Source organism: Theropithecus gelada, chromosome 17, assembly GCF_003255815.1.
Source record: "Theropithecus gelada isolate Dixy chromosome 17, Tgel_1.0, whole genome shotgun sequence".
Taxonomy (NCBI): Eukaryota; Metazoa; Chordata; class Mammalia; order Primates; family Cercopithecidae; genus Theropithecus; species Theropithecus gelada.
In genome coordinates, this window is record NC_037685.1 from 79,391,163 (window position 1) to 79,416,910 (window position 25,748).

At 37.9% G+C, this 25,748-nt stretch overlaps 1 protein-coding gene across 1 annotated transcript in view; it reads left to right on the forward strand.

Annotated features, from left to right (window-relative positions):
- RB1 (RB transcriptional corepressor 1) overlaps window positions 1-25,748 on the forward strand; it is a 170,860-nt gene that overhangs the window by 135,461 nt on the left and 9,651 nt on the right. Inside the window, exons 18-23 of the mRNA XM_025364229.1 lie at window positions 12,570-12,688; window positions 15,915-16,060; window positions 19,370-19,515; window positions 23,343-23,447; window positions 24,551-24,664; window positions 24,758-24,921. Of these exons, the coding sequence (XP_025220014.1) occupies window positions 12,570-12,688; window positions 15,915-16,060; window positions 19,370-19,515; window positions 23,343-23,447; window positions 24,551-24,664; window positions 24,758-24,921 (794 nt within the window). The remainder of the gene's footprint in view (window positions 1-12,569; window positions 12,689-15,914; window positions 16,061-19,369; window positions 19,516-23,342; window positions 23,448-24,550; window positions 24,665-24,757; window positions 24,922-25,748) is intronic.

The window sequence follows — 25,748 nt, forward strand, 5'->3', positions numbered from 1 at the left end:
AGCTCTCTGGGGTCCCTTTTATAAGGGTACTAATCATCCTTTTCGTAAGGGATGTGCTGAAACTAAATTGTGCCTGAAGACCCTTATGTTACCTTTACATGTCAAATTTCTATTGTATTTGGCCAACCTTTGATTTTAAGGCACTAGGGCAAGAATGACCAAGAGGTTTCCAAAGGTATAGAAATAGTAACATGTGCATATCAACAAAAATCATTTGGTAGGAACCCAATACCAACCAATAAGCCTACTCCTACTGTCTCAGACCTACTTCCATTTCAGAATTAGAAGCTTTAAGGATTATGAAATTCTGGGAACTTGGAGTAGGTCCACCTAGAAGTAGAAGCAGCAAAGCACAAAAAAACCAGTAAAATTTTTTAATAGTGTTGCTTAATTTTTTAAGTGTTATTTACTGGAAAATAAAACTATACCATGTTTAATCACTAAGCAATTTTTAACAAAAAACTTTAGCCCTAGGAATAGGCTAAACATGACACAATTTGCTATCATAGAATAATATATATGGGTAAAGGGTGTACCAGTTAGATTCCCATCAGCAAAAACTGGGTGATTTTCATTCTGTGGTATAGAGGTGCTAGTTAAGAGGCAGGAATTATTTTAAAATGTCTTTAATTTTGATCATGTAATTATAGGATCTATTTATTCACTTGTTTTTAACTTATTCACAAATCTTAGTCATGAGCATTATTAATAGATAATTTGATGCCTTGTCACTTAGCAGTACAAGCATGTTTATTTCTGACTTTTAAACTCTAATTCACCCTTCTTGTGTTTTTCTATTCAGTCATAACCCTCTCCTTCAAAATTTGGTGAGGCATCTTTGACTTTTGTCATAATCAGACATGCTAGCTTCAAGAGCTTTCCTGTTCCTATTTTAATGTCTGTTTCGCACATTGTATTAGTTCCTTTTACAGTATTAATTCTTCCTACAGTATGAATTTTTTTTTTTTTTTTTTTTTTGAGATGGAGTCTCGCTGTCGCCCAGGCTAGAGTGCAGTGACGTGGTCTCTGCTCACTGCAAGCTCCGCCTCCAGGGTTCATGCCATTCTCCAGCCTCAGCCTCCCTAGTAGCTGGGACTACAGGCACCCGCCACCATGCCTGGCTAATTTTTTGTATTTTTAGTAGAGATGGGGTTTCATCGTGTTAGCCAGGATGGATACAGTACGAATTTTTATTCATTTTGCAAATATTCATCATAGATATTTTTGTCTTATTATTTCAGTTAGAACATGATTTTTTTTCTTTGGATTCAGAAGGTAACTTTCCTATTGCACTTAGGATAAATTCCACAAAAACTCTTTAACAAGGTTTTTTTTCCTGGCTATTAGAAAGCAGGAAGACCCTTGTTGAACTGAAGATAGTAATGATGGGAGAGGACTTTGACTTCTGTAACACCTCATTCAGATAAGTGGCTATTTTAGTTTAATTACATGAATTTTGTCATCTCCCATGGAGCTGCCTCCCAGAGCTGGTATGTCAGATATCCTCAAGTAAACCTTGACTCAATTTTAGAAATCTTGGCTAATTTTTAGTTAGGAAGTCCTTTCTTTAAGCAATATTTTTAAATTAATGGAACAATCACAAAATATATTTTACATATTGCACTTTTCAAAATACTTTAAAGTACTTTTAAAAATACCCAACACCACAAAGTAACTTAGTTTAAAATAAAATAAAAATTTTTGAAATCAGACTTAATCAAATTTATATATCTCATATTTTCTTTCAAAATTTTGACTAACATATCAATTAATAAATCCACCTTGAAAGACATTTGAAGGTATAAATGTGTTTGTTCATGTGTATAAAATTGTGTCATTGATATAACATTACTATTCTTTAAAGATTTTTATGTTCTGAAAAATATCTCCTCTTAGTCTATAATTGAGCAAAAGGATTACTGTTTTGAAAGACTTAAAAAAAATACTTAGCTATTTTTTAGCTAAGGAAAAAGATTCCTTTTTCAGTAAATGGATAAAGCTGAAAAATAATAAATTAATAAAATGTTTTAAATAAAAAGTCATAAATATCTTAATAATTCTAGGAAGCTTCTCTATTCATTTGCTTTTTTATTTTTAAAAAGTTTAAAAGAGTTTTAGTTTTAATATTTATAAACTTCAAATGTTATTATTCCACACTCAGAAAATATTTTTAATGTATTCAGTCACAGTTTACTAAAATAGCTAAGTTTTCTGATCCATAAAATGAATAATAACACTTAATTTTAAGACTTCTTTGAAGATTAAATGAGGTAATACATTCGAATAAAACATTTTAAACTGAAAGTACTTTCATTCTTATGTAAGGAAACCATGAAAGTAAGAGACACATCATTCTATTTTGCCAGTGTATCTTAAATTAACTTGCTTTTATTGTCAGTTTAGTGTTCAGCGCACCAAGGGTACATTTCATACTAAGATTGTGCAAGTGAGAGTAAATGCCTCTTTAAATTTTCCATCTTAGGCACCTCCATTGCTTTTAGACCTGGCTATGTTTTATATTGCTTATATACATTTTTTTTTCTTTTAGAAAAAAGATAAGCTGAAAAACATTTTTGTTGATGACATACTATTGCTGAAATAAAAATAACCCAGAACATATTGGTGTGAAGGAAAAAACTCTCTCAAACTGTGTTTTTCTTCTGCTCTCATACCACCACAACAGTCGTCAACACAAAAGACTTCTATGACCAACTAGGGTTTTTTTCCCCACACACTAAGCAGCAGATACCAGCTGGGCATCCTCCAATTCAGTTCTGATACTGTCTACTTGGAGATAGTGTCAGATCCCACTGGTTGGGGGCTCAGTGCCCAAGACTGCCCCTCACACCCCCAGACACCAGCCTAGGCTTCCAAAACTTCTGACCTACCAGCTTCAAATTGAGGTTCTCACACCACACTCTTTAGGTTCAATTAATTTGCTGGAGCAGCTCACAAAAAAAACTCAAGGATACTGGGCACAGTGGCTCAAGCCTGTAATTCCAGCACTTTGGGAGGTCGAAGCGGGCAGCTCACTTGAGGCCAGGAGTTCAAGAACAGCCTGGCCAACATGGCAAAACCCCATCTCTACTAAAAATACAAAAATTATCTGAGTGTAGTGGCACACGCCTGTAGTCCCAGCTACTCCAGAGGCTGAGGCATGAGAATCACCTGAACCCAGGAGGCGGAGGTTGCAGTGAGCTGAGATTGTGCCACTGTACGCCTGCCTGGGCCACAGAGCAAGACTGTCTCAAAAAAACAGAAAAAAGCACATGCATGTTTATGTGCACTACAGCACAATTCACAATACGAAAGACATGGAATTAACCTAAATGCCCATCAATGTTAGACTGGATAAAGAAAATGTGGTACATATATACCCTAGAATACTATGCAGCCACAAAAAAGAACAAGATCATGTCCTGGCAAGGACATGGTTGGAACTGGAGGCCATTATCCTTAGCAGAATAGAAATAGAAAATCAAATACTGCATGCTCTCCCTTATAAGCGGCAGCCAAATGATGAGAACATGTGGACACATAGAGGGAAACACACTGAGGCTTATTGGAGAGTGGAGGGTGGGATGAGGGAGAAGATCAGAAAAATATCTAATGGGTACTAGGCTTAATACCTGGGTGATGAGATAATCTGTACAACAAACCCCCATGACACACATTTACGTATGTAACAAACCTAAACATGTATCCCTGAACTTTTTTTTTTTTTTTTTTTTTTTGAGACGGAGTCTCGCTCTGTCGCCCAGGCTGGAGTGCTGTGGCCGGATCTCAGCTCACTGCAAGCTCCGCCTCCCGGGTTCACGCCATTCTCCTGCCTCAGCCTCCGGAGTAGCTGGGACTACAGGCGCCCGCCACCTCGCCCGGCTAGTTTTTTTTTTTTTGTATTTTTTAGTAGAGACGGGGTTTCACCGTGTTAGCCAGGATGGTCTCGATCTCCCGACCTCGTGATCCGCCCGTCTCGGCCTCCCAAAGTGCTGGGATTACAAGCTTGAGCCACCGCGCCCGGCCATCCCTGAACTTAAAATAAAAATTTTAAAAATAAAAAAAAAAAAAACACCAACAAAACAAACAAACAAACAAAAAAGGAAAAACCCAAGGAAACACACTTACTGGTTTATTACAAAGAATATTACAAAGGATACAGATGAGGAGATGCGTAGGGTGAGGTATGGGAGCAGGGGTGCAGAGCTTGCATGCCCTCTGGGAGCCCCACCCTCCAGGAACCTCCATGTATTCAGCTATCCAGAAGCTCTCCTAACCCAGTTCCTTTGGGTTTTTATGATGTCAGCATTCCTCCCCTACACTATAGGGCAAAAGCCCTCTCTGGGGAGGGTCTTAAAGACACACAATTTACAACGATGGGGAAAAATTAGAGTCCTGCCTTGGAACAGGTTAAAGGAGGGCAAGAGAAGACTGGAGGCCTGCCTCTGAGGCCTACCACACCCAACATTGTAACAACACAACAGTTGTTATGTATTTTCAGGTATTTTCAGTTCTGCATACTATGAAGTTAAAGACTTAAGTAAATTGAGTAAATAGTAGTTTTTGCTTTTTAAAAAAAATTTCACAGATCAATAGAGTTAACTCCTGAGTTATATGTATACAACCCCAAAGTTGTTTGCTGTCACTGGAGCTGTGCCTACCCCCGCCTGGCATATTCTTGAGACATTGGAGCTAGGAAGTTGGAAATTGATAGAAAATTTTGTCACTTGTAACAGAGTTAAGGCAGTATGGATATGGTGGACCCTATCACCTGGAATACTTTCCTGAAAGCAACACAGGTCATCAATGCCAAATATTTTTAGGACCCCAATTCTGTACTAAGTGCTAGTGATGTGATAGGAAGCTAGACACAATTGAACTAGCTATCTCTATATTAGTGACTTATCCTAAAACAGCATTTCTATTGTAATTGGTTTCCTGTTTCTCTTAGAATATTTGAACGTTTTACCATGGTCTTTCAGATTCTGCATGATCATACAGCTTCGTACTTTTTAACCTCTTTAGCAACCTCTCCACTATCCCACCTGGGTACTTTAGTTCTGGTGGCCTCTTTCATTTTCTGAAAGAACGTCGGTTTCTTAGCATATGATCTTTCATCTTTTGGAAGATCTCTGCCCCTTCTCCTTTCAAAGCACAGCCTCCTTCTCACATTTCAAGACTCAGCATCCATGTTACCTTCCCAGATCAGCCTTCCTTCAACCCACCCCATCCACCTGGATCTCCCTGTTTATTCTTCGTGAGAGAATCCTGTTCTTTCATAGGATTGTTTTGAATTTGTCATCACATACTTATTTCCTTGTTTGTGTGCCTCTTCTCGCCAGACCCTAAGCACCATGTAAGTAGGAAGGAAGTATTATTTCAGAGACCCAAGTCTGAAATGGTTTATCTCTTTATACTTTATGGCTAAGGTATACATGTACACGTATTCTGTTTGACTAATATTTGAGGGAAAAAACATGGGGGAAAGGCATAGATAACATTTTTTAGAGGATTTAGGGTATATATAACTGAGAAGCTTCCCTTTTTTTTTTTTTTTTTGGTGTGGGGGAGAGGGAATCCCGCTCTGTCACCCACACTGGAATAGTACAGTGGCACGATCTCGGCCCACTGCAACCTCTACCTCCTGGGTTCAAGCAATTCTCCTGCCTCAGCCTCCTGAGTAGCTAGGATTACAGGCGTGTGACACCATGCCCGGCTAATTTTTGTATTTTTAGTGGAGATGGGGTTTTGCCATGTTGGCCAGGCTGGTCTCAAACTCCTGATCTCAGGTGATCCACCCGCCTCGGCCTCCCAAGGTGCTAGGATTACAGGTGTGAGCCACCATGCCTGGCCTCATTTTAAATCTTATTCTCACTTTGAGGTGGAGTTAACCTCAGGTAACTTTGAAGACGTCAACCTTCTCACTTTATTCATTTATTCAACAAATGTTTATTGAGCCCTTATTGTGTGCCAGGCAGTTTTAAACATTGGGGATACTATTGAATAAGACAGACAAATACCAAGTTTTCCTGCATCATGCTTGCTAGTAGAGAGATAGTTAATAAATAAGAAAATAAATGAATTTATAACATAACCTCAAGTGGTGATCAATACTATGATGGAAATAGAGCAGAGGTTGGAGTAGCAAATAAGCGGGAGTTATGGCTGTCTTAGGCAAGATGTTTAGACAAGGCTTTGCTTAGGAGGTGCTATTTGAGGAGATATGTGAATAATGGAGTGGGGTGAGTCATAGGAAGCACTGGTCAGAGTATTTTGGGCAGAGGAAACAGCAAGTACAAAAACCCAGAGACAGGAAGAATTATGCCACAGTCATGGAATAGAGAGATGACCAGGATGGCTGGAGTAAGAAGAGTGTTAGAGCATGAGGTCTGAGAGATATCAGGGGCCCAGAACTCATGTAGTGTTTTGTAAACCAAGATAAGGCATTTGAATTTATTCTATGTGTGATAGGAAGCTCTTGGAGGGTTTTGAGTGTGGAGGTGGGATAACGTTAGCTCTATGAGGAGATCTAGGAGACAGCAAGAGTAGAAGTATGGAAACCAGTTTGTAGGATGCTTTTGCAGTGGAACAGACAAGAGATAAGAATTGATTTGACTCTAGCAATGGTATAGGCAATGAAAAGAAGTTAGACTTGGAATATATTTTGAATTTAGACCCAATATGACTTGCCTGGTGTCTTGGATAAGAGTATGAGAGAAAGAATAATAATGATGACTCCTTTTCTTTTTTGCTTTGGGCAGCTGGATGTAAGGGGTGATTTAATGATATGGTAAACACTAGGGAGAAGCAGGCCTTTTTTGGGGGTGTTAGAGGATGATTAAAGTTTATTTTATACATAGACATCAAGTGAAGATGTTGAGTAAAGTGAAGTAGGGCAGATGCTTCTGAAATACTCCTTCAAGGCTATTTAGTATCTGACAAATGGAGCATTGTTACCTTTATGGCTCTACTTCCTAGCATAGGGTCTAGTAGAGAACAGACATACAACATATACTGGGTGGATGGATGGATAACTGGGCATACTGTCATACATTTGAGGAAACAGAATGTTCTTTGTATAATGACACTCATAGGTGTAAAGAAGAATCACAACCATAATAATATCAAATATTATATATTGCTCTGTGTCAAGCACTGTTCCCAATTCTTAACATTATTAATGTACTTCTCATATACTATGATTTAAGTTACTATTCTTATCATTAGTATCTTTGCTCTACAGTGAGAAACTTATCGAGGGGCATGTCGCTACAGGTGGCCAGGATTTGAACCCATGTACTGTGGCTCCAGAGTTTGTGCTCCTACCTACTGCACTATACTTTTCCCATGATCATGACATTCATCATCATAAACCAATATCTATATATCTGTGTGACCATTTGGTTTGGGGTGATGGAGTGATAAAAATAATATTTGAATGAAATATGAAGACTATTGGTGAAAAATGCCACCTTAATCCTTGGAAGAGAAATTTACCTTTAGTATAATCCTATTGGGTGAATCTGAAGCACAAATTAGGTTTTATCTCATATCTGAAAAGTATCTAAAATACCTAATTAGTGTACTTCAGTCCTGTTAATTGCACATCTTTGCAAGGTCTCAAGAGTCTCCTAAAATTTCATTGTTTGAGAGAAAAATTGGTAGTAGGCTACTCTTGAATATATGTGGGTTTATACTCATACCATTTTAGTTAAATAAAGATATTCAGTTCATCCATGGCTAGGAAGTATAAAATATTTAGTATAACAATATGTGTATTAGCCGGAATGAATTTCTTAAGGGTTAATTGTTAGCATTACTTTGCTCAGATGAAAGCCATTATTTATACTGCCGTGCCCCTAGTGAATACAGGAAAAGATGGCATGTCAACAAAAATTATATGATGGGAGTTGTAGAGTCTACTTTTCCAAAGTATACGTGCCACCTTCTCTTTTTTCTCCCCTGATAAAATACAGCTCCTGTAGGACACCTTTTCTTCTGATGCCTCCATAGGAGACAACTCATGCTCACCATCTCCACTTTGAGAATTATTTCTGTAGTGAGTCACTATTACAGATAATAATCCATTTCCTGTTGGTCTGCTGGAACTGAAAAACGACTGAAAATTGTTAACTTTTGTAGTGATATGTGTAATGACTATATGATTATCTTGCCTCTTTTTATTCACAACTTATCAAGTACCTACTTGACATATAGAAAGGAAAACAGTAAATTTAAGAAAAGACAGTTTTTTTCTCCTGAAAGTTTAGAGTTGAAAGCGCATCTTTAACACATTCATACATACATCCAAGAGATTCAAATAAAATAATCAAGCCAAATCACTGAAAGCTGAGAAAAGAGTTGAATGTTCAAGTGGCTACTGCGTAGTCACTTCATGTGATATACCATATAATCCTGCAAAATGAGTGCTGTATTGCTGCTTTTCAAGTGATGAAACTGAGGTTCAGAGAGCAAAACGTTTCATTACTAGTAAACTTCAAACTAGTAAACAAGAATTTGAGCTTATATATCTCTAATTCCAGAACCTATGCTTTTATTGCTAATGGCTTTTTAAAAAACTTGTTCTTCATTCTTTTTTTTTGTTGTTGAGTGAATTAAGAGCAGGATAAATAAGAAAAATAGTATTTAGGAATGTATTGCTTAGGTATGAGTAACTTCCTATTTGAAAGAACTGTTGAGTAATCGCCGTTTTTTTTCTTTCTTTTTAAATTTCTCCTCCCTGCATAGTTTCTGCATCTCCCAGATCACCTTTTTGTTTGTTTTGTTTTGGCACATTTATATCAGGGACTTTCTGGAAATATTTGATTGCCACTCATATGTAAGAGTAAATCACTAAAAATTAATTAGAAGCTCTGAGCACCTGGGTGAGGTTTGTGAAATTCATTGTATAGTTATTTGATAGAGCAATTTCTTAAGAAATCCCCATTGCATATCTTTAGGTCTTTTATCCTGTTACTCAGTACCTTACTGCCCAAAGTACCTGGTATCGCCACTGCCACATCCTTTTGGTGGGTTAAAAGTTTATCTGGTTTGCCTGTTGACTTTCCTTACTGCTGAGTTCCAATTCAGTTTTTTCTCATCTACTGAGTAGGTTACCATTTGTGCATCTATCTTCCAAGCTTTCAAAATTTTGTATCTCCAGCCTGGACAACATAGGGAGACCCTGTCTCTACAAAAAATTTTTTAGAAAATTAGCTGGGTACCATGGCACATTCCTATAGTCCCAGCTACTCAGGAAGCTGCAGTGGGCCATGATTGTGTCACTATGCTCCAGCCTGGGTGACAGAGCAAGACCCTGTCTCTTAAAAAAAATAAAAAATGTTGTATCTGAAAGGTTTATGTCTTTTAAAATAAGTCAGTTTATTGGCATTTTAGTGGAGTTTTATGAGAGAAAGTTAATGTATACATTCAATTTGCCATCTTTAACCAATGTTGTTTATCTTCTGAAGATTCCATTTAATTTAGTTTGTTGTAGTTTTAGTCATCCAGAAGTTTCCAATTTATATGAATTCAGATCTGTTCATATCTTTTGCCCACTTTTGAATGGAGTTGTTTGTTTTTTTCTTGTAAATTTAAGTTCCTTGTAGACTCTGGGTATTAGACCTTTGTCAGATAGATAAGACCGCAAAAATTTTCTCCCATTCTATAGGTTGTCTCTGCGCTCTGATGATAGTTTTTTTTTGTTTTGTTTTGTTTTTTTGCTGTGCGGAAGCTCTTGAATTTAATTAGATCCCATTTGTCAATTTCTGCTTTTGTTGTGATTGCTTTTGGCATTTTCATCATGAAATCTTTGCCCATGCCTGTGTCCTGAATGGGTATTGCCTAGATTTTCTTCTAGGATTTTTAGAGTTTTTGGTTTTACATTTAAATCTTTAATCCATCTTGAGTTAATTTTTGTATAAGGTTTAAGGAAGGGGTCTAGTTTCAATTTTCTGCATATGACTAGCCAATTCTCCCAGGACCATTTATTTAATAGGGAATCCTTTCCCCATTGCTTGTTTTTGTCAGGCTTGTCAAAGATCAGATGTGTGGTCTTATTTCTAGGTGTGTGGTCTTATTTCTGAGTCCTCTACTCTGTTTAATTGGTCTGTGTGTCTGTTCTTGTACTAATACCATGCTGTTTTGGTTACTGTAGCCTTGTAGGATAGTTTGAAGTCAGGTAGTGTGATGTCTCCAGCTTTGTTCTTTTTGCTTAGGATTGTCTTGGATATTTGGGCTCTTTTTTGGTTCCATATGAATTTTATGAATTTTGGTTCCATATGAATTAGTTTTTTCTAATTCTGTGAAGAAAGCCCATGGCAGTTTAGTGGGAATAGCATTGAATCTATAAATAACTTTGGGCTGTATGGTCAGTTTCACAATATTGATTCTTTCTATCCATAAGCATGGAATGTTTGTCCATTTGTTTGTGTCCTCTTTGATTTCTTTGAGCAGTGGTTTGTAGTTGTTGAAGAGGCCCTTCACTTCCCTTGTTAGCTGTATTCCTAGGTATTTTATTCATTTTGTAGCAATTGTGAATTGAAGTTCATTCATGATTTGACTCTTTGCTTGCTTATTGTTGGTGTATGGGAATGCTAGCGATTATTGCACATTGATTTTGTATCCTGAGACTTTGCTGAAGTTGCTTATCAGCTTAAGAAGGTTCTGGGCTGAGATGATAATTTGACCTCCTCTCTTCCTATTTGAATATCTTTATTTCTTTCTCTTGCCTGATTATCCTGGCCAGATCTTCCAATACTATGTTGAGTAGGATTGGTGAGAGAGAGCATCCTCATCTTGTGCTGGTTTTCAAGGGGAATGCTTCCACCTTTTCCCCATTCAGTATTATGTTAGCTACGGATTTGTCATAGATGGCTCTTTGAGGTATATTCCTTGAATACCTAGTTTGTTCAGAGTTTTTAACATTATGTTGAATTTTATCAAAGGCCTCTTTTGCAACCACAGATAATCATGTGGTTTTTGTCTTTAATTCTGTTTATGTGATAAATCACATTTATTGGTTTGCATATGTTGAACCAGCCTTGCACTCTGAGGATGAAGCCAGCTTGATCATGGTAGATAAGCTTTTTGGTGTGTGCTGGATTTGGTTTGCCAGTATTTTATTGTGGATTTTTGCATTGATGTTCATCACAGATATTGGCCTGAATTTTCTATTTTTGTTATATCTCCTGCTTGGTTTTGGTATCAGAGTGATGCTGGCCTCATAAAATAAGTTAGGGAGGAGTCCCTTCCTTTCAATTTTTAGAATAGTTTCAGTAGAAATTTGTACCTCTGATAGAATTCAGCTGTGAATGTATCTGATCCTGCGATTTTTTTTTTTGGTTGGTAGGCTATTTATTACTGCCTCAATTTCAGAACACGCTGTTGGTCTACTTAGGTAATTGATTTCTTCCTGGTTTAGTCTTGGGAGGGTGTATGTGTCCAGAAATATATTCCTTTCTTCTAGATTTTTTTAGTTTATGTGCATAGAGGTGTTTATAGTATTTTCTGATGGTTGTTTGTATTTCTGTGGGGTAAGGGTGGTATCTCCCTTGTCATTTCTGATTGCGTTTATTCCATTCTTCTCTCTTTCCTTCTATATTAGTCTAGCTAGTGGTGTATTTTATCAATTTTTTCAAAAAATAAGCCCCTGGATTCATTGATTTTTTTAAGGGTTTTTTGTGTCTCTATCTCCTTCGGTTCTGCTCTGATCTCGGTTATTTTTTGTCTTCTGCTAGCTTTGGGGATTGTTTGCTCTTTGAACTGGTTTTAGTATCAATATTGTACTCGCTTCATAAAATGAGATGAAGAATGTTTCTACTTTTTCCATTCTAGGAAGAATCTGAATAAAAGTGGAATTATCTGTCCCTTGAATGTTTGGTAGAGTTTACTAGTAAAACCAATTGAGCTTGATGTTTTATTTATGGGAAGATTTTAAATTATTGATTCAAATTATTTAATAGTTGGCAGGACTATGTAAGTTATTTTTTATTGAGGTTTGGTAATTTGTATTTTTGTAGTAATTTTCCTCTTGGTCTACGTTTTCCAATTTATTGATATAAAATTATTCATAATTCCCTATTATCTTTTTAATCTTTGTGATTCTGTCCCATTTTTCGTACCTAATACTGCCTATCTATCTCTTTTCTTTATCTTGATCAATCTGACTGGAGATTTGTTTATTAGTTATTTCAAAGAACCAGTTTTTAGCTTCGTTGACCAAACTGTGTTTTATCTTTGTTTTCAGTTCATTAAGTTCTGCTCATGTCTTCATTTCTTTCTTTTTACTTTCTTTGTTTTTTTTCTGTCTTTCCCCGTAACTTTTAACTTATTTTCTAATATAAGCATTGAAGGTTATACATTTTTCTACTTTTTTTGTGTGTGTAAAGTACAAAAATTGTCAATTGGGAATTTCGAAGTGGAGAAAAATATTTCATTCTGACTTTTAAATTGCCACTCTCAATTGTGCCTAAAATTCATAGTGCTTACCATGTCAAACAATATGATTTTGATATGTACCTGGGAAAATTATGCTTACTAATGTGGTTTTAATCTCATCATGTTTCTTATAGGATTCACCTTTATTTGATCTTATTAAACAATCAAAGGACCGAGAAGGACCAACTGATCACTTTGAATCTGCTTGTCCTCTTAATCTTCCTCTCCAGAATAATCACACTGCAGCAGATATGTAAGCAAAATATATGTTATGTTGACCATTCAAACTATAAACAGATTTTAAGCATAAGTGCGATGTAAGGTTCTATAAAGAAACTGTAGGAAATAGAATTTTGAATAATACATTGTTTCTGTTTTTAAGAAGCTAGTAATAAAAGATACATGACCCAAATAAAGTCATATAAAAGAGTACAGAGTGCTACTGAATCACCTAGGATTTGCATAATGAGAGCAGTTTTCATGGCAGAGTTGGCAGTTTAGGTGGAATAGGATTTCAACATGGAAACTGGAGAGGATAGAGGAGACAGAGGAGTGTGTTCCAAGAGTCAGAATGATATGAACTCAAAAGTATGAAAGGAAGCAGAAAACATTTTTCAGAGCGTGCAGGTCAGACCATTTGGAGTGAAGCATAGGATAACTGTAGGGAGAAGTATAGGATGTGGACTAATACACAATTGATTACTGTGTGCTGATGACGATGATGGGAAAAGAAAATGTAAACCCAGAAGTATCTGAAACAGGTCTCAATCAATGTAGAAGTTTATTTTGCCAAGATTAAGGACATGCCCAGGAGAGAGATCTGTGCCTTTCTCCAATGATGATTTTGAGGGCTCCAGTATTTAAATGGGAAAGTCAGTCTGGAGGAGAAAGAAAAAAGGGTATGGTAATCCACATGTTGCAAGAGAAAAAAAGCTGGTAGAGAAATAGTCAATTATCTATCCATCTCATGCTGAGTGAATTGACATTTTACATAAGATAAGGTGAACTTAGAGTCGCTATCTGTAGAGGTATTTAACCTTTTATCTGTATTTATTTGTGTGGGAACAAAAGGAAAGGCAGTCTCTTGTGTGACTCAGCTTTCAGCTTAATTTTTTCCTTTTGGCATAGTGAATTGGGGTCCCAAGTGTTTATTTTCCTTTCACAAAAGCAATCACTAACTGTGTGCTGGGCAGTGTCCTAAGTACTTAAGATTTATTTTTTCATTTAATCTTCATAACAATCCGTAAGGTAGTAGATACTGCTGTCAGCCTGTTATCTAAAATGTAAAATAGGAATTAGAGAAATAAGATAACTTGCCTAAGGTCAACAGAATTCAAACCCAAGCTATCTAATCCCAAAGCCCAGGCTCTTAATCACTGTAGCTACATTGCCTTTCACAGAAATGTGCCTAATATTTTGTTTCTGTTTAATTGTGTGTAGGAACTGACATTACAGTATTCTGTATTAGTGCAGGGGCCATTTTCCAGAGACGTCATTTTCATGCTAACTTGTACTTAAAGTGTTTCTGGCATATGGAGACCCTGCCTTCATGCATACATTTGTTTCCTAAGTAATGCTTTATATAAAGAAGTTAAGCCTTTTTTTTTTTTTTTAAATTCAAGAAGCAGTCATCTGTTAACTGCCAGGAAGTGGTGTAGGCACTGGGAATACAGAAGTAAGATGGCCTGGATCCTTCCCCTCATAGAGCTTACATTCTGGAGGAGAAACACAGGCAATGAACCAGTAAACCAAGATGTAAGATGATTTTAGAGTATAGTAAGTGCTATAAAAGAGATAAACAGAGTGTTGTGAAAGAGAGAAATGGAGAGGGTGATAGAATGTTTAGTGGCACTTTCCTTTCTCTGAAAAAGTGATATTTTGACCTGACACCTGAAGGGCAATCTGATGCTGGCCAGACAAAAATCTTTATGATGTGCATTCCAGGCAGCAAGTGCTGTGGCTGTAGGGCAGATCAAACGTAGTTGGATTTAGGAACAGAAAGAAAGAAATCCTAGTGTGGCTGGGGTATTGGAAGAGGAGAATGGTGCAAGATGAGACTGAAGAGCCAAGCTGGGGTAGATCTTGTAGGTCCCCACAGGCCATAGTAAGGAGTTTGGATTCTATAAGGGCAGTGGGAAGCCATTTAAGCAGAAATGCAGCTTGCTATAATTTGTATTTTTAAAGGTCCACTCTCTGGCTGCTGTCTGAAGTACAGGTGGGTTTGGAGGAAAGAAAGGGACAGGGCAAGGCAGAAAGCGAGGAGACCAGTTTGGAGACTATTTCTGTAGTTCAGATGAGGGATGTAAGTGACTTGGTCTAAGGTATGGTGTTAGAAATAGAAATGGAGAGATCTGGGGTATATTTAGAGATAAATTAATAGGTTTTACATTGGTTTTACATTGGATTTCAGGAATTTGTAAAATGGAGAAATTAAAAATAACTCCTAGATTTTTGACTTAAGACACTAGATGTAATGTGGAGCTATTCTTTGAGATGGGAAAATAAATCTAGAGCTCTGCTTTGTTCTTATTAAGTCTGAGATTCAAGTAGTTACATCTGGTAGGTAATTGGATATTTACACCTAGAACTTCAGAGACTAACTTTGCCCAAGTTAAGCCAGTTTACGATACTGTCAGTAAACTGAATGAAAATCCAAAGTGGAAAATAGACCAGACACTGGTCCTTCTAAAATCATTGTGATAATGAGTTGCTTTTCTTAGTGTACTAGTTAATATACTACATGTTGTAGAAACATCCATAGTAAGGTACAAATTCTACTTCCTGTTCCTTTGTTCTTAAAATTCATGTCTTTAAAAATAAGTTTGTTTGCCAACTACCAAAAGAAAATCAGAAAGTAGATCTAGATTATTCTGTTAAATAGGGGGCAGCACAGAATGATAATATTTGCTAATATCCTTGCCTTGAGTTATGCCTGACATATTTAGTATACAGGTGTAAATCTGTCTGAATAATGTTATTTGAAGTATTAATTCATAGAATTCTGTACTGTGTGATTTAGGTGTGTGTAAATCTGTGTGTGTAACTGAAATCTTAGATATGAACCATATCTAAGTTATCACCGTATTTAGTTACAACTAAAAAAATTTTGGGGAGAATCACAAAAACAAGGTAACACTAATATCAATACTTTTTTTTTTTTAGCTGGAATCATCTTATGGTCTCAATCCCACTATAATTATTAAAATTGTACATTATACATATATAGCTATTTTTTCTAATAAGGCAGCAATCCCCAGGAAAAGCCATTTATTAAAATAGAGTTAGATATGATGATGACAAGCAGTTTTCCTATTAATATATCTTTCCCAGCTTACATTTAAGTAGTCTGCTCAGTGAATTTGATATACAATACCAATTAAATAGACAAGATGTATCTTGGTATACAAACTTAAAGTGTGTGTATAGTCTGTGATTCTTAGCCAACTTCAAATGAAGACTTTTCCTTTAAATATATCTAGGTATCTTTCTCCTGTAAGATCTCCAAAGAAAAAAGGTTCAACTACACGTGTAAATTCTACTGCAAATGCAGAGACACAAGCAACCTCAGCCTTCCAGACCCAGAAGCCATTGAAATCTACCTCTCTTTCACTGTTTTATAAAAAAGGTTAGTAGATGATTCTTTTCAAGAGCATGGACTCTGAAACTAGGCTGACTGGGTTCAAATCATGTTTCTTCTATTTTCTAGGTACATTACTGGGCAAGTCACTTAATATCTCTGTGGCTCAGTTTCCTCATTTATAAAATGGAAATGATAATGTTGTGAGATCTTTCCTGACTATTCACAGAGTCGTTTTTCTGGCCGGAAACCTCTGTGGCCGGTGGCGCCTTTGACCGAGTTTTGCTCAGGCCTACTGGGCTCATTTCACCCCCTTGGCCTGACAGGCTGCACTTGGCTCACACTACCGGCTTGGGTCCCATGCCAGCCAGGAGCAAGTCAGATGTGGAACAGAGAGGGGTGTGTGAGCAAGCATGAGGTCTGGCCATTGCACACAGTCAGAAATACCGGCTCCTGCAGCGGGGCAGGCAGGTGCTGGCTCTCTGTGAGGCTGCAGCTGGACCAGACACACCACAAGCAGTTTCCACAGCTGGCATCGGGGAACAATAAAGTGGCCCCCAGAAGCTTGGAGATGCCAGAAACCACAGGGCCCCAAAGAGGGAGTCACAGCCCTGGCTCAGGGAGCTCCCAATTCTGGGCTGCGCGAAGGGCCGCAGCTCTTCTCTTTATCCGCAACATGGTGAGCAAGGGGCACGTTTCAGCCCTGTTTGTGGTACTGTCCTTTTTGCCTCACCATTTGGTGGGTCCTGAGTTCTTGTCCTGCAACCAGGAAGAATGAGGTACACAGACAAGTGGAGGGTGAGCAAGATGAAGGGGAGATTTATTGAGCAATAGAACAGCTTAAAGAAGACCCACAGTGGGCAGCTCCTCTCTGTAACCACAATGTCCCGATGAGTGTTCAGCTCCTAGCAGAGAAGGTAGCTCCTCTCTGCAGGCAGGTCATCCCAACAAGTGTTCAGTTCTCAGCAGAAAGGGTAGCTCCTCTCTGCAGCTGCTGGTCCTGACAAGTGTTCAGCTATCAGTAAGAGAGGGTAGCTCCTCTCTGCAGCTAGTTGTCCCATTGTCTCATCCTCTGCTCTGCTCTGGCTGAGCCTCGGGCTTCTATGGGCCTCAGTGGGGAGAAAGTACGTATCAATTGGTCCATGGGCAGCCACTAGTGGGCCCAGAAAAGGTACCACAAGTCCTCACTCCGGTCTGTGGGACTGGCAGCACCCACTCCTAGCCTTCAGGCACTCCCTGGCCTGAAGGTGGGGCCTCAACAGGAGGCCCATCTGCCTCCTGCTGCCATCCATGCGCCAAGGGGCACCTGCAGGCCAGTGCCAAGCTGCCCTCAGCCCCCGCTTTGGCTTCCCCCATGCTTGTCAGCGCCCAAAGTCTGGAGAGGGCTGAGGCAGCAGGGGGCTGGTGTGTCAGCGCTGCCTTGAGCGTGCGCACACCTGGCTGGGCTGTGACAGCACCCAGGCTCAGCCCTGACTTTGCTCTGAGATTGGAGTGGGCGCTGGCAGCAGGGAGAAACCAGGCAGTGGGAGCAGGCACCTCTGAGCCTGTGAGGGCGGTGGCAGTGAGGGGGGTGCCTTCCCGGGCCCCCAAGAGTACAGAGATGCCTGGGTCCACAGCCATGGTTTGGGTGGCTGCAGCTGCACTGGGGAGGGTGGGATCCCACCTGCTCCCCAGCCCTGAGAGCAGGGATGCCTGGGTCTGCAGCGGTGGCTTGGGCAGCTGCAGAAGCACTGGGGAGCTCCTGTCCCTACTCGGAAGGGGCGGGGTTCCTACTTGTCCCCGGCTCCCCCAGGCTTCCTGGAGCATGCCGCCCCATCCATGCCTCCCTGCTGCAGCCGGTGTGATGTACATACAAAAGTAGTGTGGTGTTGCCTACTGCAGACACATTTAGTGGATATTTTCAGGACCTTTAAGAAGGCCAGTAACCAGGTCATGTAGCATTCTCTGAGTGTGTATATATATTGTGGGGTGGGGAGGTTGATTTGAGTGTCTGTGCACGCGCATATACTTCCTAGTGTACACCCACTTGGAGCTCTTTGAAAGACAGTAAAAGGTCATGTTCCTCCATGATAATCTTTTTCCTGATTTTATTCAAGTAAGAATTATGCTGAGCTTTACAGGCATATTGTCAGATATTATCCTTAGGTTAGAGCAGTGGATTTCAAAGTGTCATTCCCAACCAGCAGAATCCACATCACCTGGAAATTGTAGAAATGAGAATTCTGGGGCTCCAACCTAGACCCGCTCAATCAGAAACTCTTAAGATAGGGCCCCCCAAAACCTTGTTTTAACAATCCTCCAGCTAAGTCTGATGTATGCTAAAGTTTAAGACCACTGAGATAAATTGTTAGCTTTAAAAATTTAAAATTAGCTTTTGCAAGTCATTGAAAGAGACATATAAAGGGTCTTTATATGATATTTAAAGTAGATGAAGGAAAATTCAATTTTATGGATTCCTTTTTGCCAAATTTGCATTTTCAGTAGTTTTTATAGACTAAATAAATTACATATTGCAGTCATTTTACACTTAGGTAATCTACAAGTTTACCATTTTTCAACACAGTATGCTCCATTGGTATTTTATAGAGAAATGTGTGGTTTAATTTTTTTAGGACTGGAAAAATTCATAGACACTGGCAATTATATAATTTAAAAAAAAAGATTGTTCCTCTTTAATATTGATAGTGGGAATGACCAATGGTGAGTGATTATTAATGGAACTGAAACAAACCCTACTGGGTTGGCCTAATTTTACAGTGTCTTATGACCTTTCCTCCACTACTTCCCACCTCTGCCCCAATTTCATGCCATAACAGTTAATTCAGCATGTATCATTCTGCCTTATATGTACCTAGAACTGTGCTAACACAAGGAATCAATTATTTTTAAGGAAAATAGTAGTAGAAAAATCTTAAAACATCACCACTAAAGAACTTATTCATGTAACCAAACACCACCTGTTCCCCCAAACACCTATTTTTTTAAAAAAACTCATGCTTACATAGTGAAGCCTCCATAAAAACTCAAAAGGACCTGGTTCTGGGAGCTTCTGGGTATCTGCCCAGCTGGAGGTTCCTGGAGAAAAGCATGCCTGGGGAGGGCAAGGAAATTCCATGCCCCTTCTCACATGCCTTGCCCTCTGCATCTCTTCATTTGTATCCCTTGTAATATCCTTCATAATAAACCAGTAAACGTGTTTCTCTGGGGGAGGGGGGGTGGGGGAAAGTGGCAGAAATGAGGTTTCTGTTAAAATGCTGCTTAACAGCATTATAATCAGAGCAATTTCATGATTTGAAAAAAATCTACTTGTAATTCAAAATGAACAGTAAAAATGACTAATTCTTCTTATCCCCACAGTGTATCGGCTAGCCTATCTCCGGCTAAATACACTATGTGAACGCCTTCTATCTGAGCACCCAGAACTAGAACACATCATCTGGACCCTTTTCCAGCATACGCTGCAGTATGAGTATGAACTCATGAGAGACAGGCATTTGGACCAAGTAAGAAAATCAAGCACTTCACCTTCTCTCCTCCCTACTTACTTGTTAACTGATTTCTTTCTTTTTTCTTTTTTTTGTTTGAGATGGAGTCTCACTCTGTTGCCCAGGCTGGAGTGCAGTGGTGCAATCTCAGCTCACTGCAACCTCCGCCTCCCAGGTTCAAGTGATTCTCCTGCCTCAGCCTCCCAAGTAGCTAGGATTACAGGCGTGTATCACCACGCCTGGTTAATTTTTGTATTTTAATAGAGACAGGTTTTCACCATGTTGGCCAGGCTGGTCTCGAACTTCTGACCTCAGGTGATCCATCTGCCTACGGCCTCCCACAGTGTTGGGATTACAGGCTTGAGCCACCGCACCCAGCCTTGTTAAGTGATTTCTAAAGAAAATATTAGATTCAAATGAGAAACTAGATCAATTTATTAGACTTAATATATGTTCATTTTTTGGCTACCATTTACATTTTTGTTGTAATTCTTACAAATTAAAGCTTTAACACTCAAGAGTATATTTTAGTAACTACTTATTTAATGAGACAAAAGATCTTACCTGTAAAAAAATAGGTGAAGAATCTTCTTATAGGCTTTTTCTGTGTAGTAGTGAGCTGGATATCATTTTAGTGTGAAAAAAGCATGAGACTTAAGAATCAGTTGATTTAAAACAATACCTATTGAATGAATGAATGAAATCAATTAGTTTACAGTGAGAGAATTATCTTTCATATCCTCCTTTTTCTCTATAAAATAGGTTAATAAGAACAATATACTTTTGGCTGGGTGCGGTGGCTCACATCTGTAATCCTAGGACTTTGGGAGGCTGAGGTGGGCAGATCGCTTGAGCTCGGGAGTTTGAGACCAGCCTGGGCAACCTGGCAAAACCCCATCTCTACAAAAAATTTAAAAATTAGCCAGGTGTGGTGACTTGCACCTGTGGTCCTAGCTACTTGGGAGGCTGAACTGGGAGTATTTCTTGAGCCCAGGAGGTGGAGGTTGCAAGTGAGCTGAGATCACACCACTGTACTCCGGCCTGGGTAACAGAGCAAGACCCTGTCTCAAAAAAATTTTTTTTCTAATTAAAAAAAATATATATATACATATATATAGTTAATAGCTTTAGTGACATAATTCACACACCATAAAAACCACCCATTTAAAATGTACAATTCGGTGGTTTTTAGTGTATTCACAGAGTTGTACAAACATCACCACAATCAATTTTAGAATTTGTATCACACCAGAAAGAAACTCCATACCCTCAAGCAGTCACCCCCTATTCCCCTACCCCCTAAGCCCAAGACAATATTAATCTGTTTTCTATGGACTTTCCTCTTCTAGACATTTCATACACATGGAATTATATAATATGTGGTCTTTTGTGTTTGGCTTCTTTCATTTAGCATGTTTTCAAGGTTCATCTGTATTGTAGCTTGTATCAGTACTTCATTCCTTTTCATTGCCAGATAATATTCCATTGTATGAGTATATACCACATTATGCTTATCATTCATGAAGTGATAAACATTTGGGCTGTTTCCACTTTTTGGCCATTATGAATAATGTTACTGTGAACATTTATGTACATGTTTTCATTTCTCCTGGGTACATACCTAGGAGTAGAGTTGCTAGGTCATATGATGATTCTATGTTAACTTTTTGAGGAATGCCCAGATCATTTTCCAAAGTGGCTGTACCGTTTTACATGCCTACCAATAATGTATGAGGTTCCAATTTCTCTATATCCTCACCAACTTTTTTAATCTTTTTTTTTAATCATAGCCATCCTAGTGGGTATAAAGTGGCATCTCAGTGTGCTTTTGATTTGCATTTCTCTGATGGCTAGTGATGGTGAGCACCTTTTCATGTGTTTACTGGCCATGTGTATATCTTCTTTAAAGAAATGTCTATTCAGACCCTTTGCCCATTTTTTTTTTTTTTAATTTTTATTTTTATTTCTGACATGGAGTCTTGCTCTGTCACCCAGGCTAGGGTGCAGTGGCATGATCTCAGCTTACAGCAACCTCTGCCTCCCGGGTTCAAGCGATTCTCCTGCCTCAGCCTCCTGAGTAGCTGGGATTACAGGTGTGTGCCACGACGCTGGCTAATTTCTGTATTTTTAGTAGAGATAGGGTTTCATTATGTTGGTCAGGCTGGTCTCGAACTCCTGACTTTGTGATCCACTCGCCTCGGACTTCCAAAGTGCTGGGATTACGGGTGTGAGCCACCATGCCCAGCCCATTTTGTTTTGAGACATGGTCTTATTCTGTCACCCAGGTTGGAGTGCAGTGACATGATCATAGCTCACTACGGCCTCGAATCCCTGGGCTTAAGTGTTCCTCCCACTTCTGCCTCCCGAGTAGCTGGGACCATAGGCACACACCACCACGCCCAGCTAATTTTTGTATTTTTTGTAGAGATAGGGTTTTGCCGTGTTGCTCAGGCTGGTCTCGAACTCCTGAGCTCAAGTGAGTCACCCACCTGGGCCTCCTAAAGTGCTGGGATTACAGGCATGAGTCACCACACCCAGACTGCCCATTATTTAATAGGGTTATTTGTCTTGTTATTATTGAACTGTAAGGGGTCTTTATGTAGTCTATATACAAGTCCCTTATCACATACATAATTTGAAAATATTTTCTTCCTTTCTGTGAGTTGTTTCACTTTCTTGGTAGTGTCCTTTGAAACACAAGTTTTTTATTTTGATGATGTCTAATTTATGTAGTTGTTTTCTTGTTATTGATGCTTTAGTGTCGTATCTAAGAAACCAGTGCCAAATCTGAAGTTGTTAAGATTTATCCCTGTTTTCCTCCAAAAGGTTTATAGTTTTAGTTCTTACATTTAGGTTTTGCTCCATTTTGAGCTAATTTTTTAATATAGTTGAGGTAGGAGTCCAGCTTCATTCTTTTGTATGTGGATAACTAGTTGTTCCAGCACCATTTTTTGAAAGGATTTTTTCTCTCCTCATTGACAGTTGTCAAAAAATCAGTTGACTGTAAATATGTAAATATTTATTTCTGGACTCTCAATTCTGTTTCATTGATCTACATAAGGTATTCTTATGCCAGTACTACACTGTCTACACTTGGCTGTAGGATGCCAAGCAAAAGATGATTATTTGGCACTCTTGGCAATAGTAGGTAAGAGCAAGAATGTTGCAGAAGTAATGAGTACTTAAATTAGGCTGTAAAGTTCATACAAATAATGTCTGATGTTTTAAAGTCACAGGGAATCATTTTCAGAACTTAGTTTTGCATTCAAAATATCTTTTATTGAAATGTAATACACATATGTAAAAACCTGTGTATCAAAAGGATACATTCTAACAAAAATTCATCAACTGAACTTAGTTATATAACCAGCATCCAGATCTGGAAACAAAACATTGTCAGCAACACATAAGACTCTCTTACATGCCCTTCCAGTCACCATGGCCTCCTCACCACCACCACCAAGTGTGTTCAATATTATTTTATCTGATAGTTTGAAACGTTTTCACATCTGGCTTTTTAAAGTGCTAGTTATACAAAATTAATTGATTCTAGTTTCAGCTTTTCTGGGAAACATTTAAGGGACAAGAGCCAAAGTTAGGGTAATTTACAAGCCAGGTGATCAGTCCTGAATAATTGAGCCTTGTGATTTGCATTTTGTTCTTTAAACACACTTTGGGTTAAACATTTCATGTAGAATTTCAAACTGAGCTCAGTGTGGAAAGAAATAACTCTGTAGGAAATTAAACTTTTCTTTTTTGAGGCTAAAAGAAAGAAAATGGTATTTTTTAAGAATAAAACCATGTAATAAAATTCTGACTACTTTTACATCATATTTATTTACTAGATTATGATGTGTTCCATGTATGGCATATGCAAAGTGAAGAATATAGACCTTAAATTCAAAATCATCGTAACAGCATACAAGGATCTTCCTCATGCTGTTCAGGAGGTAGGTAATTTTCCATAGTAAGTTTTTTTGATAAATCCGTATCCATAACATAGGTAATTTTATTCATTAATGAGATCATATATTCTGACCTTATTTTGTAAATTCACAAATGAAAATTGTTATATTATTTATTTGTAACTTAAATAGAATTGGAAAGATAAGGCAAATAATGAAATTTTCCATATCCATATTTTTTAATAAAGTTAACAAGTAATACTTTATCCCTGTAATAGGCAGGTATTTGTAATAAACTTGACATGAGTCATAGAACATTAGATATTCTTTGACGTTATTTGTATTAGTTTATAGGAAAAGCCAATATAAATGCAGCCTTGCAAATAAATAATAAAAATGTTCAGTATAAACACATTTTGTGTTTCTGGTTTACCTTCCCTTTAGAGATATAGTAGTAGTAAAATATACTTGGTATGACATATTTCATATTGTTTTGTGGAAAGTGAGTTGTGGGATATTTTTCCCATTTATTATTGGAGTTTTCAAAAGTAATACAAACCAAGTCATTTTTGTTTGTATGTTTGAAGTTCTTTTCTAAATTCAATCATTTTAATTGTATATATCAGAGGCATCTGATATAACCTCTGTGTTTTTACCTAAAATTTGAGTGAAATCTATCACTAAAATATAGTGCCTTTACTAAATGTCTACTTCTTGCAATTGAGTAATGCATACTTAAACCCTTATAGATTGGGGGGAATACCAGGAGGTACAGGCCAGAGAATGTAGTCCAAATATTGATACATAATGTTATTGGCTTTCGCTCAGCTCTGGCCCTTTGATTCCCTTTGATCATGCTTTCCATTCTACTAGCCTGTCTACTCCTGTCTTCTTAGATGGCCAGCTATTCCATCTGCTGCTGCCTGGCTATTTCTCTCAATCATTCTGTGACATTTCACTTCTCGGAGAGCAGCTATAATCCAAGCCTAAGAAGTAATTTTAGATTATTTTTTTTCTTTTATAATATGTGCTTCTTATCAGTCAAAAAGTATTATAAACTATTAGAAAAGAAAATCTAAAGGTAGAAATTTTAAAATTCATTTAACAAGTAAATTTTACTTTTTTTTTTTTCTACTATTCTTTCTCAGACATTCAAACGTGTTTTGATCAAAGAAGAGGAGTATGATTCTATTATAGTATTCTATAACTCGGTCTTCATGCAGAGACTGAAAACAAATATTTTGCAGTATGCTTCCACCAGGGTAGGTCGAAAGTATCCTTTGACTGGAAAAATCTAATGTAATGGGTCCACCAAAACATTAAATAAATGGTCTACTTTTCTGTTTTTGCTCTAGCCCCCTACCTTGTCACCAATACCTCACATTCCTCGAAGTCCTTACAAGTTTCCTAGTTCGCCCTTACGGATTCCTGGAGGGAACATCTATATTTCACCCCTGAAGAGTCCATATAAAATTTCAGAAGGTCTGCCAACACCAACGAAAATGACTCCAAGATCAAGGTGTGTGTTTTCTCTTTATGGAAGTGGTAAAGAATGAGAGGGCGATTGTTTTGATCCAAGAATAAAAAATATAAAGCTTTCTTCATTTCAAATAAGCTAGACTCTTGAAACTCTATTTGCTTATTTAAGTAACACAATAAGAATATGGAGAGAAAGAAAATCTATTTACTTGGATGAGTTTACACATTTACTTATCAGATTTCCTGACTGTTAGGGTATCTTCTTTTGTAAACAGTTTGAGAACCAGTTTGGTTATATGTTTCAAAACACTTTCATATTTTTCTAAGTAGCCAATCTGCTAAACAAAGCAGGTTACTTTAGGTTGAGTACTTTTAGTTTGTAGTTTATTGGATGTCCTGTAAATTTTGCTTCCTGTGGATTTTGTTCATTTTGCTTGTTATATTAAATGTAGATTACTGTCAATTAAGTCTTTAGAGATCCATCCCTAATCCTGCTGGCGGCCACTTTACCACTTTACCTTGGGCAGGTCTCTATCTCTACTTCACAAGGGTGCTGTGGATCAGGGAAATGATGAGTATGAAGCTGTTTTAAATGCTCAGATGAAAGGTTGTGTGCAACTACAAATCATTATATTATCTTCCACATCCAACAAGTGCTCTCTGGCTTTGAAGTGCTTCAATTGACTAATTATATGTTATCACGGGCTATTTGAAACTGACTTTATTTGTGTAAAGTAGGAGGCAGATTAGCTAGTATAGTTAATGTAGTCTCATCTCAGAAATTATCAGCCCATATGGTTGTACCTAATGGGCAAGAAAAGGGGAATATGTTGGCCTTTCAGAAAACATTTGCATGGTATATTTAAT